General features: G+C 35.7%; 1 protein-coding gene across 1 annotated transcript in view; it reads right to left on the bottom strand.

Annotated features, from left to right (window-relative positions):
- Positions 1-20,946, bottom strand: part of GRID1 (glutamate ionotropic receptor delta type subunit 1) — a gene marked incomplete at both ends in the record, with an annotated part of 513,772 nt that overhangs the window by 84,867 nt on the left and 407,959 nt on the right. Inside the window, 2 exons of the mRNA XM_079535236.1 lie at positions 10,631-10,750; positions 12,496-12,657. Of these exons, the coding sequence (XP_079391362.1) occupies positions 10,631-10,750; positions 12,496-12,657 (282 nt within the window). The remainder of the gene's footprint in view (positions 1-10,630; positions 10,751-12,495; positions 12,658-20,946) is intronic.

Raw genomic sequence — 20,946 nt, 5'->3', positions numbered from 1 at the left:
AACCTAGAGAGATGAGACACTGAGAAAAGATTTATCTAGGTATGTAGAGAAAATGGGACATCTTCTTTTAACTACAAAAGCCAATGACAAATCCTGAAATGAAAGAAGCAGATACAGTGGGCATACCCTAGATTCAGATTCACCCTTTTATTTTAAGCTAGCTCACCCAGCAAATCTGTGTTTTCTGCTTCACTGGTTACTGTGTTCTCTATCTGTACTCAATTAAAGAAGCTCTAGAATGTCCTGCTGGTAAGCCTATAAAGAAAAAGTTCTCTAAACACTAAGAAACTAATCAGAATTAATGAAAAATAATAACAAAAGCTTGGTGCACTTCCTACATGCACATGAAGTAACTATTTTATGCTCTTTAGCCCTTGTTTGGCCCAGTAAAAGCATGGACTAGCAATGCTAGTTCCTCTTCAAAATTTCTAGTGAAACTGCTTCGCAATATCACTGTACAAACTCAGAAAACCTCCCAAAAAATGCCTCAAACCCAATTATTTTAAAACTTAGGAGAGAACAGAGGAAAAAAAAGCAAATGCAACATCAGGTTCAACTCCACAAGTGAGCTGCTCCTTTATCAACCCCTCAGGTTGCTTTAATCATTGGTTTGAACAATGAGCAGCAGTGCCTGTTATACCTATCCTGCAAATATCTGAAGCCCCAAATGTTAACAAACAGATGGTAGGAGTTTCAATACCGAACGTTCTCAAAATTTACTTTTCCACAACATTTTTCTGACAGTATAGGAAAACTACAATAGCAGTTTTCTGAACATGTAACTAGATGGCTTATGTGTTATATATCTAACTATACGTGCAACTTTTTGGTATAATAAAACCATAGGCCCCAGGCGTTACTGAAACATATGTAGCTAAGCTGGCCTTGTAGATTGGTGTTGAATGGGGTCTTGAATGAGAGCACAGAAAACAAGAGAGGGCTCAGTTTAGATTCAGTACAGTTCAGACAGCAGACTTGCAAAGAATATCCTAACTTATGCTTACTGTTTTATCAATTTTATGGCTGAATAAATTGCATATTTGAGAAAATTATATTTGGTGCTAGCACTTCTTGAACTGAAATGTTCTCATATTAAATATCATCCATGCTTCTAGCAGCAGCTCAACTAACTACTGTATCAACTAATAAAACTTTAAGAATCTGAAACCTTAAGACAAACAACACAGGGAGAAACAGTGGGTCAACCTGCTGAAACCAGATTCACTTGTCAGGTCAGTAAGACCATCAGACTGTTAGTTAACTGCATGCAACAAAAACTGTCATAATCAGTTTCACCACAGACATACTACCCCAGAACACAGCACACACAGGAGACAAGAATTGCCTCACCATTTGTTATCAAAGTTTTCTGACAGCAGCAGAAGCAGCAGGACCAGACAAGAAAGCAAAGAAACTTCAGACAGAGTTGGAACAAACGCAAGCACCTGTCCTGAAGCAAAGCAGTAGGAAGGGACCTTCTGGTGGTATTCTGACTGAGAGGATCACTGCTATAACTAAACAAATCCTTTTTCTTCTTGTTGCTATTTTCAGGGAAGCTGATCTTGGCAACTCAATTTTAATTAAATAACTTATGTCAGAAGCAACTACTCTTATTCACTTTCTTTTCTTAAAACAAAAACAAACAAGCCTGTATCTGGCTACCTACTTGGCTTGATAACGAACAGTAGCATATTTCTTTGACTCCTCCACTATAACAGACTCTGTGGAGTCTTTCTCAATATATCTGCTTTATAATATAGCCCAATACCTGAGGGTTCTTCAAATCTCACCATTAAACACACAGAACTTCACAGCTTGTTCTTTCAAATAAAAGATATTGTCGTCATTGAAGTAGATGCTTATAGGCTAGAGCTGTTTGAATACATTAAGGAAGTGCTGTTTCAAACAGATTTACTTCATTCTTTTGAAGAAGAATTAAATGATAATAGACAGCATACTTCAACTAGAGATCTCTAAGCACAATACAAAAAGTTAATAATGAATACGGAAAGAGAGCTGCATCACTCTGTTCTTCGTGGCATCTTAAATTCATAGATGGAATACTGTACTGGTATTGTGCATGCTTTATTCTTTATAATACACTATTTATAAAAACTTAATGTGCTTTCAGCATGCAGTCAGTTTTTTGCAACTGTTCCTAAGACAATTTTGACTGTAAAGGTGTTTTGGCCTGTGCAGATACCAGGCTTTAGATCTACACGACATTTCTGTCTGGTCTATGCTGTACTAACAGCTTTCTGAGTCAGCCCTGCCTTCATGAAATAACAGTTGTGTTTGTGAGATCTCTGCCAACAAAGTGCAGCCCTTTTTTGTGACTCTCATTATGATACATCATTTCAGATCCAGACATCATTTCACTTGTTAACAATCTTTTATGCTCAACATGACCTGGAATCCAGCCATCTAAGAAAATCGCCTTTATCCAATTTTTCCATACTGACAACAACATTTTTCAGTTAAAATAGAGAGTGACTTCCTAGGTCACACAGAGTGATCCCCCTGTGAGATTCCATCTCTAGAAATTGTTCCCAATAATCTCCATCAACAGTGGATTTTGGTGAGTTTGGTATTCAATACATTTCAACCCAGGCCATTCTATGATTCTGTGATTCTATTTTAGCCTGCAATGACACAGAACTGACTTTTTAAAATACTGTCAATATTTTTATTATTACTCTCCTCTGCTCATATATTTTCTTTCATGCTGGCAATCAACTAAAATACATGTACACATTACTTAAAAATATTGTGGTGTAAACATTTAACGTTAAAATGTTTCCTGTTCATGATCATATGGCAGAGGAGTTCTATAAATACTTCTGTACATCAGTCAGTTAATGTATTAAAAATGCAGACATACAATAATCTGACCATAATCTCATAGACTGATACACAGGCATCATGCTCAGAAAGAATCTTCCATTCTGAGAGTTACTATCAACATTTGATAATGTCACCATTCCAGTAAAAAAAAAGTCTCAGAATAGAAAACAAGTTTTATTGTGCTTGCTTATTTTACCCAAGTATTCATTTATTCATTATTCATACATTCAAGGGGTAATGTAGTTCTAGAGCAGGTGTATTTCAGAATTCTTTCTTTGACAGAAGTTCACACTGCATACAGATTGTGCTTTTTTTTTTTTAAATATCTGCTAGACTGAGCATTTCAATAGTCATTTGAAAACAGAAAGTCCTGCATTTAGAGGTATTTGTGCCAGGAACTGAAACACTGACAGACAATCTCTGCCAAATATTGTTATTCAAGTGAATTAGCCAATTTGTACAAAGAGGTTCAATCAGAATTCCAATCCCTTTTGCACATATCTTTTCAAAAGACTAAATTGAGGAATTAAGGTTGTTATTATTATTTTTAATATAATGAAACTAAGGAACTGAGCTAAATCAAGTCAGACAGTTTGTGGCACAATGTGACCTACAAATTCTTCATGCCCCACATCTCAGCTGACCACTATGAAATTCTGCCATTAAACTTGGCTTTTGATAATGTGAGCAGCAAGTATTTACTAGCATTCAGTAATATACTTCAATACAAATTGTCAGAAGCAAAGATAAAAGAGAAAATGTTTAAACTTCTGTTTCTGTTGTTTATTTTAATAGAGCTAAACAAAAAGGCTTGAAACTACCACTTTTCTTATCAAATCTGATTTTGTGCCACAACCAAATAGCTCAACTGCTTACAATCAATTGTCCACCTATAGACATACTGAATATATCATAACAATTTACGGATGGAGACTTCATAGAATTTGATAATTACTGCTGAAATAGTAGATTCCTCCATCCAGCTGTAGTTGCAGCTTACCAAATAATATGAAGCAACAGTAACGATTAGTAGAACTAAACACACTTCAAACACTACCAAAAGGAAACTGTTGTATGGTTGCCATCAACATGCAGTTCCTGCAACTGTCCCTGACGCTGAAATCAGGCTAAAAATGAAGAGCTACAAGATCTAGTTTATATGTTCATGAAAGCCAAGATGACATCAATTTGATTTGTTAGTTAAAATAATCGAGCACATACTCTGGTGCTGACAGTATCTCTCAGAGATTTTGCTGAGATACTATGCTAAAAAGCAGATCTGACACCTCACAGCAAATTCTTCTCATACTGGTGTGATTTTTAAACTTAATGATTAGATAAATATATTTCTTAGAGTGGGAAATAAAGACAGTCAGACTGTCATTTATTTCTGGCACACATGGTTGTTGTCTTAGTTCCACACTGATGCTGTGCAAGAAGGGATAGCAAGTAATTTCCCACCTTAGAATTTGTGAAGTTGTTTTCCATTATTTCCTATTTTCTTTCTTCATATCTCACCAAATTCTGACCTGCTTTCATGTGGAAATAACTGCACAAGGCACAGATGAGAACAAAATTCTATATGAACTCATCTATTGAAAGGGGTTTTCTCTTCATCTCCCTCTGAATACTCTCCTAAGATCCACAACTAAATTACAAGAGCTTTGATGAAAACTCCATAATTAGAGATGTAATTATTTTGTACAAGGTTGATTTTAATCCTCTTAATGCCTAACTTTTGTGCAATGTTTGTGCATGTAAAAAAAAAGAAGAGAGAATGTTCAACTCAAGATTCATTAGGATATGTTAAATACAGGCAGTCATGCTTATGAGGTATAGAAGATTCAGCACTGTCTTAATCACTGTGGGTATCCTGTCTCTTCCTCATAACTAAGATGTGGCTGCTTTTTGTAATCTAGCCTCAAGATTCATGCTGTGAAAATGTCATATAAACAGTCAAACAATGTTCCAATGGAGATTACCAGCAAGATCTTACGCTTAAAGGAATTCCAAACAAATCTGCAAGACATCCCCTTTACTGAGGGTTGACACTGGACTATTTGCAAATATTTCCAGTGTATTTTGTGTTTGCAAATACAACTCACAGTTTACACAAAGCATGGGTCCTGCAGGCAATATTTTCCCAAACATAAATAAAATGAAATAAAGAAATGTTTTTTAAATGTGTCACATATTTGCAACAAAAAGCATTTCCAAACTCACTTACCTTTCTTTTTTTTTTTTTCCCCAGTTATTGAGTAGAATAATTCAGCTATAGTTTTACAATGAAAGCATACAGAACATAAAATATTTCAATTGCCAAAACAAAGAACTCATTTACAGAACTTGGGCAAACAGGGACTCTACTTCATTTTAGAATAAAAACACTCAGGTTCTTCATATTTCTTCTATTGTACACCTCTACGTTCAGCTGTATTTTTCTCCATGAATAATTCAACCTACGGAATTTGCAAGAAATACATTTACCTTTTCTTCTCACATTCATCTTGAAAAAAAAAGTACAACTGAGAACGAAGGAGGTTTCTTATTTTGAAGAAAATATTCTATATTTATCTTTGGTTTGACACAATATATTTATAGGAAAAACCTTAATAACCTTCTTTCCAAATTATTCTATCATAATACGTAATCCACTCAAGCAGAAAGAAAAAATTAAACCAAATGTAAACATGCAAGAATTGCATTCTACCCATAATAAGACTTCTACCCCTTTCCTTTGCCAACAAAGGGTCTTTAAAGATCACAAGTAGCCAAGGCTCCAGTCCTATTTCTCAGCTGTAAGACACTGCCAACACATACCAAATTGAATTAGTATACTCAAGTGCACATTTACAAAGTGCTCTGCAGTGGACAAGCATCTGTTTTAAGTCTAAAGTAAGGAAATTTAGTTAGGCATTTTTCAATATGAGTAAAACTGATTCAATTACAGTTGTAAGCACCTAAGATAAAATTCTCTTCAGTATGTAACTTTTTACTGACATGATGCAACTTGGCAACATTCTTACAGATGAAAGCACTTAATATTGCAGATTCCTAAAAATGCTGTTCTTTTTTGCAGTGAGCAAGAAGCATAGGGTTTCTCATCATGATAAATCTCATCTAAACGTAACAATCAGAGCATTTTATCAGACTGCAAAAATGGAGTTTCAGCAACTTCGGAATATATCACAAATGAGTAACTTCTCCAATCTTCCTCAGAGGTACTGTACGAAACATGTGTGACAAGAATGTGACTGTTTCAGAAGCAGATGGTCTTTCAAGAAAATCTATTTTAAAAAGAATGAAAACATGTCAACTGACATAAATAACCAATGGTAAATGTTATTGTTCTGAACAGAATTTTTCCTGTGAAATAGAGTGTGTGTGTAAACCATTAATTCTGCCATCATTCCAGCCAGCTTGGGGAAGAACTGCAGACTGCTCTAAACATATATATATATTTATATTTATATATTTATATGAACCCTGTCATAAAATATCCTGAACAAGAACATGATTTCTCACTTACGTAGGCTCTTCCTGCCAGGGATGAAGATGAACACAATCTCAAAGCTCCTTACCAGCATTATCTAACTAAGCCTACAAGGGCAGCTACGGGTTATTACATTCTCTGTATATGTGGACAAATGAGACAAGCAAGTTTATATCTCAAGAGATCACTGGGAGTTGGTAAGCTGGTATGAATACCACCCTGAAGCCTTGACTCCCTTATTTTTTCTCTCACAGATGGATAATTAAGCTATTATATTGTGGAAAATTCATCTAAGAGCAGAAATATAGGAATTATGAACCTGCACAGATGTTCAGAAAGTTACAGAAAGGTTCTTATTAATAACACTTAATAATACAGATGATGAGCAGAAAGGAAATTAACTTAGTCGTGACCTCTTTTCCCACTTCACATCTCTTGTACTGTGATAGCAAAGTTTACCACTGGCAATTACAAACCAGCTCTGAAAGGATGTTCTCCCTATGCTTAGGAATATACAGATTTTAATAATATGATTCATTCAATTTCTTGATGTTAGCGGTTAAATATCTTCATTATAATCCTTTTCTATCAGAGTTAAAACATTCCACAAAGCACTAAGTACCCTCAGCTCCATGCTATAGCTGGGAACAGTGAGTCAATGAAGCAAAACAACTTAATGACCACCTTCAGCCACTGCCTGTGCTGGGAATGAACCAAAGGAAGCTTAAGATAAAAGATATAAAAATGTAAATAAACTTTATCCATCCATGTCCCCTGTGGCACTAAGGATCTTTTCAAACATAGACGATTGAATGTAGGTAAAAATAAATGAATGAATAAAGGGCAAAAAAATAAAAATTCAAATGAGAGAAGAGAGAGAAACGTTGATAAACTCTACATTCAGAGGAAGAGTGTGTGATGGTGAGTATTCCAGCAATTATAGGAATAAGGGCTGATGCTGGACTTGATGCATACAGTCTAACATGGGGAGCAGACATGAGAAGTGAAATGAAAAGAAAGTGTCTATCAGCTGCCAATTAAAATCTCAAAGGGCTTTGAACTTAACAGGCTAATGCAACTGCTCCACAGGCTTCACCTGAACAGTTTACACCACTTTTTTCTTTTATTCCTCTCCTCCAAGTTATGCTTGTTTTCCATTAACTGATTCTTTCACTCCAGTATCATTGAATTTAAAATATTAGTGTGGCATATTAAAATTCCATACTTAATCTTTTCACTTGATTGTGTTATTCCATTATGTTTTATACTTTTTACAGTCTCTGTATCTCCTAGATTTTTAGGCCTTTTTTTTAGTATACAAATGCTTGAGTTGCTACTTTGCAGGTGTTTACATAGACTAGGAACATAAATCATACAATAATCATCAAGTAGTAGGTACTTAAATCTTTTCAGTTTCTTTGACAATCTTAATCTTCAACCTTCATATGTCCTGACTGGTCAACACATGCTGCTCTCTTTTTCTAAGCATGAATATGCCATGCTTTCTCAAACTCCATATGCACACAGTGAATAGAAGGCAATCACCCCAACCTTTTGAAAAGCAAGGTAGTAGATTTAAGGGATTGCTCCCATTCTTTTGTATTGAAACCAAAGACACTAGAGCTTTTTCTGAAGCTTTCCTTCCATTAAGGTCTGCCTAAACAATCTAAAAGAGAATACACAAAAAGTAAATGGAAGTCACATCAGCCTTTGCCACAGAAATACAATGCTACAGCTCTGGAAGAAAGGAAAATATATACTGAGACAGGAAATACATATATTTACTTGCACTCATAATTCAATCACACCTGTGAGGACTGAAGAACAATCACGGTTGCAAAAAGAAGAGATCTCAGGGAAACTGCTGACAATCAACTTGCCTTTGCAAAAAAGTCCTTTAAATTCCCACGGGATTTGGGTTACCCTCATCAACATGCTCCTAGGACTCTTCTAAAGGAAATGACTACTGAGAGACTCTCTAATGAATGTTGAGTCTTATGGTACCTTAGCTTTTGACTGGATTCATTCTAAGCCTCAACACTGAGTACGCCTTTGCTCCACACTGTCACAGATCCTAAGTATAAAGGCTTTTTTAGGATAAAGGCAGGAATGAACAGGTACAGAAAATTTCCATGTACTGATAAGGAAAACCATGCAGAAAAGAATCTGTATTTTCATGAAGAAGTGTCCCTCCACAGCTAAATCCACAGAAAGGCTGATATGGAAACGACTGACAATAAATCAGAATTGATCTCTCACTCAAATAATATAAAGACAAGAGCGACTTTTGAAGCTTTTAAAAATACTTCTGAGATATAACATATTTTTGCTGCAATAATAAAAAGTCAGGCTGTCAAAATAATTGAATACTACTAGTTCCATGGTAGTTTTGCTCTGACAAATATCTTCTACTCGAAGTTCTTCTATATACTGCTAGACATGTGTTCTTGCATATTGCCAAATTTTTGCTCTCAGTCTCTGCCCCTTTCTTGCTCTCTCTCTCTTCTACCCATTTAGGATTATACTCCCTTTCATTTCTGAGAATATGTTCTGCATTTGACATCCAAAGAGTAAAGCTTTTCTATATTAATCATCTAATTAGCAATTTAGGTATCAAAGTGATCAGTATTACTGATCAGTCATTTTAGTTATCTTCCAACTCAGTCTTTTTTTCTTCTATATGTTCATGAAACGCACATTTAAAAAAAAGTAATAATGTGTACTAACACATCCCAGTTTTCATTTGAGGCCTCAAACATTCTGCATGATAATTATGCCAATTTTGCTGTGTTTTGATTTCATTTTCAAAATGATTATGTGATTTATACAAAGTCATTTGGGAAGCGTATATCAAAATGGAACTGAACAAGTTGACCCATGCCCCAAACATCAGATGTCTGCTGAGGATAACACGGCACTGACAGGAGACTCATTTTTCCATAGTAGCAGTTAGAGAAACACAGCAGAATGCTCCCAAATCATTGCAAACACAATTGGATTCTAGTTTTATGTATTCATCCATAAACTCATGTATGTACTGCTTATAAAGCTGAATTTCTTCCTAGGCCTCCTATGGCCATTCCGCTTTATTAAAACAGCAACATTATTTCCAAAACAATCTTAATTTTTCATCATTCAGCTAGGACTCAGACCCATCTGCAGTAAAAAACTTCTAGAAATTAAGTACAGTGGACTGAAGAATAACCTTTTCTGGTCATGACAATACAGGAGGGTACATAGCCAATTTGAAGTCTTCTGAGACATTTTCTGGCAACGGATGGTTTTCAATTATATTTGCTTTATGCAGTTCAAATGTTTTTATTTTTCCTTCTTTGGAAATCCCAACAGATATGCAGCTTTTGTCTGCATGTCCAGAATAATCATGCCAAAGTAGACTCTGAATCTCAGGTTGAGCTATTTAAGACGATAACGTAAACACAAGTTCTTCATCTTTTTTTTTTTTTTTTCATTTAAGCTGGTATAATTCAGGTGCATCAAAATAAAACACATAGATGAACGGTCAAATGAAGAAAATATCATAAACATTAATTCTGTATGGAATTTGCCCTTTTCAAGTCTGCTCAACACAGGGATGACTGACAATATGTAGTACAAGCCTTTAAACCAGGTGACCAGTATAGGGAAAGTTTATAGATTGTGTTCCAATCAAAACCTAACTGTTCAATTCAGAGTTTTAATTATTTTTTTTCCCTCTGCATAAACAAGTTCTTGGTAGCCTTTTCAGTCCAAGACATTTTATGTTAGTGACCATATGGAACCATTCTGTCATCTAATCCTAGTTGGTCCTTGTTCCACTAGCTACCACCGATAGCTTATCCTTTATTTTGTACAACATCAGCTGTTTCTCAAATTATCTTCTCTAGAAGTTTCTACTTTACTTATCTCATATTCTTAAGGCAATTATACCTTACACCTTTCTATGTTTAGATAATTTATAATTACAGTTAGCTTCCTTAGTAAAATAAGTGTCAGTTATACCAATGGTATATTAATTAAAAATAAAATATATGAATTGTAGGCTTAACTATTATGTTCACAGTGCTGTTATGGTACTGTATCATCACTATATATGTGAAAACAACTTGCAGGACTCTTCCCTACTAGAATAAAGTTAACTTTCAACACTTAAGCATGTGAGAAATTTGAAAATATTTCTTTTATGGTAAATTTCTTCTGTGGTATAGTGGTAACTCAGTCTCAGAAAATAATTTATTCTGTATAACAGAATTTATATTATTTAGAGGAAAACGAAAGAGAAAAGCTTATCTTTACCCTCCGGACATCTTTGCCAAATGTTTCACTGTAGCTAGTGCCCAGTATTTCAAATTGAACATAGGGGTTGGCGCCATCTTCTCTGAACTCCATAACACCAGTAAGCCCAGTTATATGGCCCTAAGGAGACAATTTTCAAAAATTTTACAATAGAACAAATTTGCCTTTACAAACACTCATTTTTTATTAAAGATAAAGAGAAATCCATTCTGAAAATGTTTACAGCAAACTTAAATGTAGTGATTACATGTTCTTCAACAGTTCAAATATGTTTTTGAGGAAATGGTTCCAACACTAACATATCCACTGTAAATTGTATTAGGAAGTCATCAGATCTTTATCTTCACAGAAATAGACCCTAGAAAACAGGACTGTGGTGGAACACGAGACAACTGTCCTTTCAGTGTAACTGAAAGCAGTCAGTTGAGTGCTGGAGTTGAATTCAAAGGTATGAACTTCAAGTCCAGAAGAAAATGTAATACTTGCTGTGCTTACAGGAGAGGTGTAAAAAAAAGACGAAATTTGAAGAACTTTTAAAACCTCCCTGTAAAAGTATGACTAAATTTGTTTTGCATTTCCAGCAAATGCAAATTGAGATGAAACTAAGTTCCAAGTTAATTTAGTAATAAAATATCACATTTCTTAAGAATGACAGAGCAATATACAGCACTAGAGCAAAAGCATTTTGTCAATATACATGGGCTACTTTGAAAGTAATGCCAGCTATTTTATTATGTGGGCCTATGATGTCACAGGTGCCTGTAGGTGACATGGCAGAGGAGGCTGAACTTTCCCGCCAAACTTCCATTACATTTTGTTGGCATGCGACAGATGGCAGCAGAGGAGCAGTCTGGAAGAACAGCGGATGACATGGAAGTGCATATGAAGCAAAGAGGTGAAAATGAACTCTTCCATGTGGAAAAAATGACACCCAATGACACTCATTGATACTTGCTGAATTTTAAGGAGACCAAACAGTGGATGTGAACAGAGAGATGTAGTGGGTGGTGGTACATTCTAGCAGTGGCAACAGCAGGTCACCTCTGCTGGTGCAGATTTCTTCAAGCATGGTATGCAGGCTTTTGTTCCTCACTACCAAAAAAATGCATAGCTAGTAATAGTGACTATGTTGAGAAAGACCATTTTATAGCTGAGAATTTGCTCTATCAAATAGTGTTATTGCGCTTTGTATCTGTTGTCATTTCTATGGAAACAAGCAGGAGGCGTTACTTTCAGAGCAATCACTGCTTTATATAAACAGGTTGCTTTTACAAATACATGCTAACATTGTTAAAGTATGAGTACTTTTTCAACTAGTATTTGTGATCAAATATCTTTTGTATAAGAGGTTATCATGGATCTGTAAAATCACAGTACTGTTCATATTTCATTAATTCAACATACTGCAGGACAGTTTAAACAACTAAATCACACTGCATTAGCTCTGGGCTACACCACAAAAAGGATATTTAACAATGCTCAACTAACTTATGCAGCTAGTTGAGCAGCAGTAATTGGAACCTAAAACTTACACCTTGTTGATTGGCTCCTCGAGTTCCTTAAGCTTTCTTGACAAAAGGATTACAACAAATGAACACATCTATTGGACTAGTTCTAAACACATGACCTCCAGAAGAGGTAGCTATGATAGCAACAGACACAGAACACATATCACTGGAGTAATGCTGCAGTGTGTGTAATTTGTTTGCAGTAAATCATTTGCTTTATTAACAGCAGATCATTCATTGTAGTTGTAAATCACTTACTTCTAACAAAAGTTAAACAGAGGTCAAAAGCCTCTTCAAAAGCTAAGGAGAACTGAAACAATTCAATCTTGCAGACAATTGTGGTTTGTCTATTCTCACCTTCTTAATAGTCTCAAGCATGGATCGTCCTCCATTCCAAGGCTTGGTGGATTTCCTCATGCAATTCAGACTTGCCATGCTGTGCCATTTCCTGTCCTCCAGTTTTCTGTGGAAAGCATTGGCTAGCATGAGCACACTGTCATACAGGTACAGGTTGGAAACCTGCAAACAATAATAACAATGAGCCTCTTTGTTTATTTATGCTTCTTTCCAAAGAAACTGTAAAAACAAGAAAACAAATTTAAAAAAAAAAAAAGAACAGAAGCAAACAACAAAAAAGACGATATGTAAAAACCAAAAGCTAAGCACATTTGAGATGTTCAACAGCTAAGGAAATTCAGACAAACACCAGTGTTTGCTCCCACCTTCTTCCTTCCAGCTTAGTAATAGTCCTTTTCTGGCCAATGGATTCTGATGCATTGCCTTACCTGCACATTACCTACAGTACCGCAGTGAAGACATAAAAGATCGTAACCCAAATATAAAGTCAAGCTACAGAAAGAGTACAGCTGTCTATCAGTAAAAGTCAAGGACTGCTACCCTGTCAGTCATTTCAGCAAGAAGAAAAAGATGGAACAGAATTAAGCTCTTAGTCTTGTTCATTTGAGTAATCTTGGTAATTTCTGGCAGAGCAAAATACAATATAATGCATCTACTCAGCACACAGGGAGAAGAAATGGCCGTATTATTTTGGTCTCATCATTTCTCTCCAGCAAATAAAAATGAGACTGGTCATTGTTCTACTTTCTTGGGAGATATTTATGTCAGCCTTCTTGTCCTCCTTATGAGAGATAACAGCAGTAATTGACAAAGGCTCTAATAAGAACTGCACGCTAGTGGCATTCAGATGTTGCTTTTTCAAAGTTTTTTTCCAAACCAAGACATAGCCTCTGATACAAAATCAATGGTGACATGTGGCAAGTATCTACTTCAAGTGGTAAAATTAGTGGTAAAACTTTAGCAGTGGCAGTTACCTAGAAGTAATTTGAAAAAAATAATTAGATACTCTCTTCATTCATCTTAATTCCTCTTCAAACCTACGCACAGATTCAGGAGTCTTATTTATTCTTTACTAAACTCAAATGAGCAGTTAGCATGAGGTGCCAGATCCATTATTTAATTATTTATTACACTAAAAGAACATTCACTGAGCTGAGGGCTTTAGCTGGTGACTTATTTATCACTTGGATTTCTGTAACCCACCATAGAAAGTGGTGCCTAGAGATCAGTAAAAGGCTACATGTGGAATTTAATGCAATGACATAATTCCTACGAAACGTCACTCATCTGTAAAGCTTAAACATATAATGCTGTTGCAACACTGTCTACAACAAACTTCTAATACCTTAAGATCTTAAGGTCAAGAAATAAAATGTTCCATATTCCATAACCTGTTGTTCAACATAAATTGAAAGCCTAGTCATTTTGAAAAGTTTTCTGGTGTATGTTAATCTGATCAAAATATGCAAAAATATATATGTAAACAAATATGTAAATTTCTAAACAAATATGTAAAAACATATGTAAACAAAAATTACTCAGTTAAAATAGGAAGAAAACAAAACACTAAATAGTAAGGAAACTCCCATATTTAAGTGACTAAACACAAGCAAGGATCTTAATTCAAACCCTAATAAATACTATCTCTGAGATGTCTCCCATTTGGTGTTGTCATTTTTAGTGTAATCTTCTTTCTCTTCTTTTCCTTCCAGAATTGACTTTATCTTCTTACCCTTTTCCTTTTAGAAGAGTTTCCAAAGCAGCTACTTTCCACACTTCCTCTTTTTAAGGAAAGTATGAACTTAAAGAGTTAATAAGATTCCCAAATTCCCAGCAACTAAGTTTTGTTTTTGTTAAGTCTCTTCTGCTCAACTGCATTTGCATTGTTCAGCAGATATTTTCCAAACAGCTTTCAATTAAAGCAACCATGCAAATCCTTATTATTCAACAACACTTTTCCTCTTCTAGTCTCCGCAAAAAATAAAGTAAAATTTAAGAACTGCTAAGCAGTGCAGTTTACATGTACAAACTGCAAACGAAAAATGAAATTATGAAATTTCTTACATGCCACATGATACAGATCCTCTCCACTCCCCATTATGTTTGTTTTTACATCTACATTTTTAACTGAGACCTCAGTGCCACGTTGCAGTGGAGCAACCACAGAGCAGAAATGCTTTGTATCGTCTTACTTTGACACTTTTTCAGGTCTGGAGAAATGCAACCTCATTCCCAAATCCAGTTTGCTTGGTTTGGTAGTAGAAAACTCTAGGGTAACATAAAGTGACTTGGTACAATGCTTTCCTACCCTTCTTATGACATAGTTCTCCACATATAATGCACTGAAAGCTTGAGAGTAATTACGCTGACTGTCTTAGCCTACATAATCCTTGCATACAACTCAAAGACTACATGATGTACAAAAAAAAAAAACAACAACAACAACAACAAACCAGCAAAAAAACAATCAGTCACCTGTTTACCAGCCTAAACAAAAAGTTTTAGCTTGTTCCATAATGGATTTTGTATCACAACTGTTTCATTATTTTTCTTTGGAAGAAAAAAGGATATAAATTAAGTGGCAGAAAGAAAGAGTCTGCAGAAGAGAAGTTTCACACTATTTACTTCCTTTTGTCACACATCTGGAGTCGTGTAGCAAGGCAGACAATCATTTCAGGAGACAGAGCAAGTTATTTTTTTTGACATGGAAAGCCTATTCCATACACCCTGCTGTACACACCGATCTACTGCCATTTTGCCACATCAGTTTTAATCCATTGCAGATTTTGTCCAAAGCAGTGAGTATAAAGTACCGTTTAACCAACAAAATAATTATAGACTCATACACTGAGTATCCAGCTCCAACAGCAGTGAACTACCAAAATTATCTCAGTACCCTAGAAAATAAGGTAATTTTGATGCTTCACTGTTACAGAGGAAAACCCAGCTCCTGTACATTCACAGTAATATACAATAAATGTCTTTGCTTAACTCCAAATGGGAACCAGCTTTATGCTGGAGAATGCAGTTGTGGTTCTAGTTCTAATCTGATGCCTGAATATTAACACAGCTAAACAGTTGCTTCCTTGAAAACTATAGACGTGGGGATTTTTGTTGGTGTTTTCTTTTCTTTTTCCCAGCAATATCCAGTCTAAAATCAGAGGGAAAAGAAAAGAAAAACAAAACAAATTGTTTGTTCTAGACCAGGAACTTTTATCTCCTTTTCTCCTGAATCTTCTCTAAGGTAGAAAAATAAGAACTCTAAAACCGCTCAAATATGCTCTTCTTCTCTAAGTCACATTCACTTTCTGCTTTAAATCATTAGTGGGTATTTTTGGGAAGAAAAAGAGATAATGAAAGCAAGACACAAATTTTGGCCTGATGTCACATTAAATCCAGCATGACAATAATTTCCTTTATTTTCTATGATATTCTGTTTAATACCTTAACAGTCCTACAGGCCTTCAGCACGTATCAAAGAAAATAATCATAATAACCTCGCTCACAACAAGCTACTGATAACCTGCATATCTTTTAAGGCTACCATAAGTCACTGTATTTCTAAAATAAAATAGTTCATTTGGAAGGGCCCTTCAAAGACCATCAAGTCCAACTGCTTGACTGCTCCAGGGCTAATCAAAAGTTAAATTAATGAAGGCATTGTCCAGTCATCTCTTGAACATGAACAGGCTTAGGATATCAACTACCTCTGTAGGTAGCCCGTTCTAGTGTTTGATCACCCTCAAAGTAAAGAAACATTTCCTAATGCTCAATCTGAGCTTCCCCTGCTTCAGCTTTATGTTGTTCCCACCAGCACAGCCTGGCGCCTTCCTCTCTTTTCCCTGCTCAGGGAGCTGCAGAGGGCAACAAAGTTCTCTCTCTTGGTCTCTTCCAGATTAAAAGAAAACTACTTCAGAAGAAAACAGTCTTCTACAAAATCTCTGCATATGTACTGGATGGTGTTTACAACTGCATATGTTTGTTGTAACCTCCAGAACAGTAATACCACAAAATTAAAAAGGATTAATTGGACAAAGCCTGTAAGCACTTGCTCCTGCAAGTGCACACACTTCAATTTTCAGCTAGCTATCAAACTCTGCATACAAAAATGACTTGTGACAGGGAATTTGTGAGACACCCAAGGGATCAACTATACCTTGTTTCCACCAGTGCTGTTTAAGACATGAGGGAACAGTAAATTTGAAAATTTGTCTTTAAGTAGCTATTCAGAATTAGTAGCAAAGTCAGAGAGAAGAAACAGTAAGGCAACAGACTTGACTCCTTTGGGTTCTCAAGCTCTGCAGCGTTACTTATTTTCCTTACTTATAGATCTAAAGGAGTGGGGGAAGGACACGTATTTGCCTGCAGAGACCCCCCCTCCAAATAACAAAACTTCCTAGATAAGAACAAAGTGTTTAATTTTCATCCTATTTGAAGGAAGAAGCTGTAATTTTCAGTTCCTCTTTCACTTGCTGAGAGCTGTAAGAGCTGAATAAATGCTTTCTGACCTATCTGCTGTAAAAATGATGGTGACTGTTTTACCAATATATTAAAGAGTTTGCACTGTACACGAGTAACTTCAGATTTGTTCCACTACATATTCAGAAAACTTATGATTATGATAAAGAACCTTTATGATCCTGTTAGAAGCCTTAGTTTCACAATGAAGAAAAACGCTGCCATGCACTAGTTGAGCAAAGCAAATTTTCAACGAGAGAATGGAAATCTTTCCGTATTTACATTATTAAATGTGATTTTCAAGAGACTTCTATATGAATTCCATAAGAATTTCCAGAGTGAATTTACTTTTGAAGTTGAATATGAAAATAGCTTTTAGCTCCTTCAGAAGCACTAATGTGCTATTCTGGGAAGGATAGCAAGCCACAAAGACTGAACCCAACTTCTGATCTGCCAGCTGTGCCAGAATTCCAGACAGACAAGACTACTGAGAAGATCAGCTGGGAAGAAGACACTCAGATACAACTATTTCAAAAAGGTATTCCCAAACTCAGCATCTGTACCCTGCTGCTGCCAAAATCATCCTGTGAGTTAGGCACTTATGTCCCAAATGACAGGATGCATCTTGCCAGGAGCAGTGAAGATCAATGGTTTACTTATGCTCTAACAGCATGTTTACAAGGGTACTGTTAGGAGGGAGAGACTAACAACTTGACCCATTTAATTTTCCCAAATTAGTTTTCAGAGCCCATTGTGAGACTTCATGTGAGTGCGTATGTTTTAAATGTATGCTTCGCTGCTCATAGAGAATAAAATCACAGCCAGCTGCCTGGCATTCATGAGAAAATCAGAGTCAGAAAACAAACTTTCATTAAAGACTCAAATATCAGCTTCAAATTTCCAAAGAGCTATTTATTATCATGGAGGCAAACAAAAGCCTGAATAAAATCTTCAGAAAATCAAAACAGAAAACCATACCACAGAATATATTTAGGTAAGCTCTCTAGAGGTAAGGAATTTAACAAGTACATTTAGTGCTTTGTCCAGTTTAATTTTAAGTGTTTCAAAAATGGGGCTTCTAAAGATGTATTTGGAAGTCTGCACTATCAGAATCTTTTTCTTTAAACTGATGAACAATTTTTATCTCCTTTATTATTTCCTTCATACTGGTTTACACATCTCACACCGCTCATTTCCCTACCTACAGCTTCTCTTCTCTGCATGCTTTCTGTCCTTCAGCTAGTTTTTGCAAGCATTTGTCATAATTATGTGTATTTTCCTACTCAATATGTTTTCTAACAACGTTGACAATTATACAGGGCCTAGGTTACACTGCACAGCTCAAAACTTGTATAGTGAGCAATGCCAGTGCCTTCAGCTGACATCTCAAGAATTTGGGACAGCCAACGCTCACAGTCTGAGGAAAGTTTAGCAGAAGACGTTTGATAAGAAAAAACTGAGCACACAGTCACACTGGAGGACAAACGGTAACAGTAAATTGCAAAAGAGAGTATAAGATCATAATTCTACTTTCTATCACATATAAGCAAGTATGGCTGCATATTATGTTTTAGAGGCTATAAAAATGAAAAACTGAGGTTCTAACACTTGCTTCCTGCCATTGTCATCCACTCTCTGGTAAAACACTGAACAACAACTCAATGAAAATTTAATTATGCAAATAGAAAACTCCAGAGGTCAAAAGAGCTAGTCTAAGCGAAGGAAAAAAATAACTTCACAATGTATTTGGGTTTCAAAATCCAGACTCTCACAAAACTGCACTTGGTCAGAAGGCACCTTTTTTTCTTTTTTCCTTCTTTTTTTTCCCTTCTTCAAATGCACCTTTTTAGATGTGCTACAGAGCTTGAGCGGGAGATTATGCCTACAGTGGGCAGTGAAGACTGTTCAAGACTACTTTTCATTCATTCTGTTCTCTGAAAAATATTTCAACTATGACTGATTATCTGGCCAAAAGTCCAAACTAAGGTGCTAAAGAGACGCCATATTAAAGGTTTCACAACGACAGGAAAATAAAAATGTGGCTCATCAATTCTTGATGACAGAAAGTATATGTTTTAATAGGGCTCAATTTTCACTGCTTTCAGTGGCACTTAACAGATGTGTCAAATGAGAGTCAAGCTGTTTAGCTGGATAAAACTGCAGGATAGGAGAATTAAGTTAATATAGGCAAACGCTTTTACAAAATATATCTCCAGGTACAGGAGTTAAAATGCAGTAATTCTAGAAAAGACAACAGTTCTTAAAAATGCAGCTCTGAAGGAGCAACTGCTAAGAGATGCCTCCAAAGATATCTCACGGTCAAGTCTTCGGAGAATGACATGGAAAGAAGAGTATAGATGTTTCAAGGAATATCCTCCTACACTTCTCTGCATCTTCTCTTCAAATATGTCAAACCACGCCAGGAATAGTTCTTCAGTAGAGAGGCAAGATATTTAATCCTTTTAGGAATAGCCTCGTTATTTTTGTGACACAGTTTGCTGGAGTTTTCTTCTTTTTGATTTTCAAATCCTACTATATATATTTGGTCCAATTTGGTTAAATATTTGGTTAAATAATTTCAGATACCCTGTGCCCATTAATATATTTTACTATAGACAGATTCTCACATAAATTGAACTTATGAACAGTAAACAGCAAATAAGGGATGAAGGTAACCAGAATGGAAACCAAATTTCTGAAGTGTTTCTTCAAAACCATAACAAGAAAAAAATTCTGATTTTATAACCAAACACACCATGAATAACCTTGAAGAAGAAAGAGTGATCTTCAAAAATCTAGCTTTGAAATAATCTAAAAACTTCATTAGCGGTAATCCTACTAAACATCATTCCAGTGCCATAGAGAGATACGGAAAGGGCATATCTGAGATGAACAGGATTTGTTATAAATCCTAAAGTGCTTCAGTATACTTTCTCCTGTCGATGCAATAATGACAGTTCTGATGGTCGAAATTACAGGATACTCATTGCCTCTGGAAAACAGCAAGCACTGAAGAGTTCTTACCATTTATAAAAAGTAGAAGAGGGACGGGAAATCACATATGAAGAATCAATCAAAGATTAACATAGACCTCTGAATTCAAATAGAATGACCAAGATGAAAACCTTACGAAGACTTCTGAAGAAGAAACCCAATTGATAATACGTGCAAGAAATAAGGGCATGAGCAAAACTGAGACAGGTGGGTTGATGGAGCAAGATTGTATTTCCACAAAGCCTTCAGAATAGGTGAGGTTTTGGATAAGCTTGCAGAACAGCCTGATCTTTAAAAGCTTTGTCAAAATGCCAACATGATAACCCACTGAAAAACAACTTTCCAGGATATGGTACAAAAGACACCGTGAACAAAATTGTTCCAAAAAGACTTTCATTAATTTAACCAGAAATAAGTTAATAATCTTGGATATAAATATTTCCTTCTTTACTAGGTTGTTAAAAATGCTAAATTCTCTCCTAAACATCTTACAGCTAGAGGCTGGCAGAATTTAGCTTATTCGCCTTCAAAGTCGTTAAATAAATAATTAACTAACAATAGCTGGTAAGTAACCTTGACAACAAAGAATTATTAATTTGAAATTGCCCAAGGGAAAATGAGCCAGGGATTTTCAAACTGTGGTTAATCAAACTACTTCAAAGCAACACAACGACTCAGCGCTGGCAGGCAGTCACTGCCTCTGGTGGATTCACGCAGTCTGACACAGAGCTAGGAGCTACCGCTGCCTTTGGCAACACAGGTAATTTAGTGATGTACTTCTGTACAGCAAAAGGTCAAAACTATTTTTTAAGCAAGAAAAGGGAAATAGATTGAAAGTACCTGAATTACAGAACCATTAATAATATGTCAATCATACTGAGAAATGAATATAAGCTCTATTCCCAACAAGATGTTATGTAACATGTTTAGACAATGTCTAAACAAAATGCAGATACAGAATGCTTCAGACATAATTGCACATGCTTAGAGCATCCTATA

This window comes from Tetrao urogallus (assembly GCF_951394365.1).
Source record: "Tetrao urogallus genome assembly, chromosome: 5".
In the NCBI taxonomy this organism is placed as follows: Eukaryota; Metazoa; Chordata; class Aves; order Galliformes; family Phasianidae; genus Tetrao; species Tetrao urogallus.
This window is presented reverse-complemented; position numbering and strand designations above follow the sequence as displayed.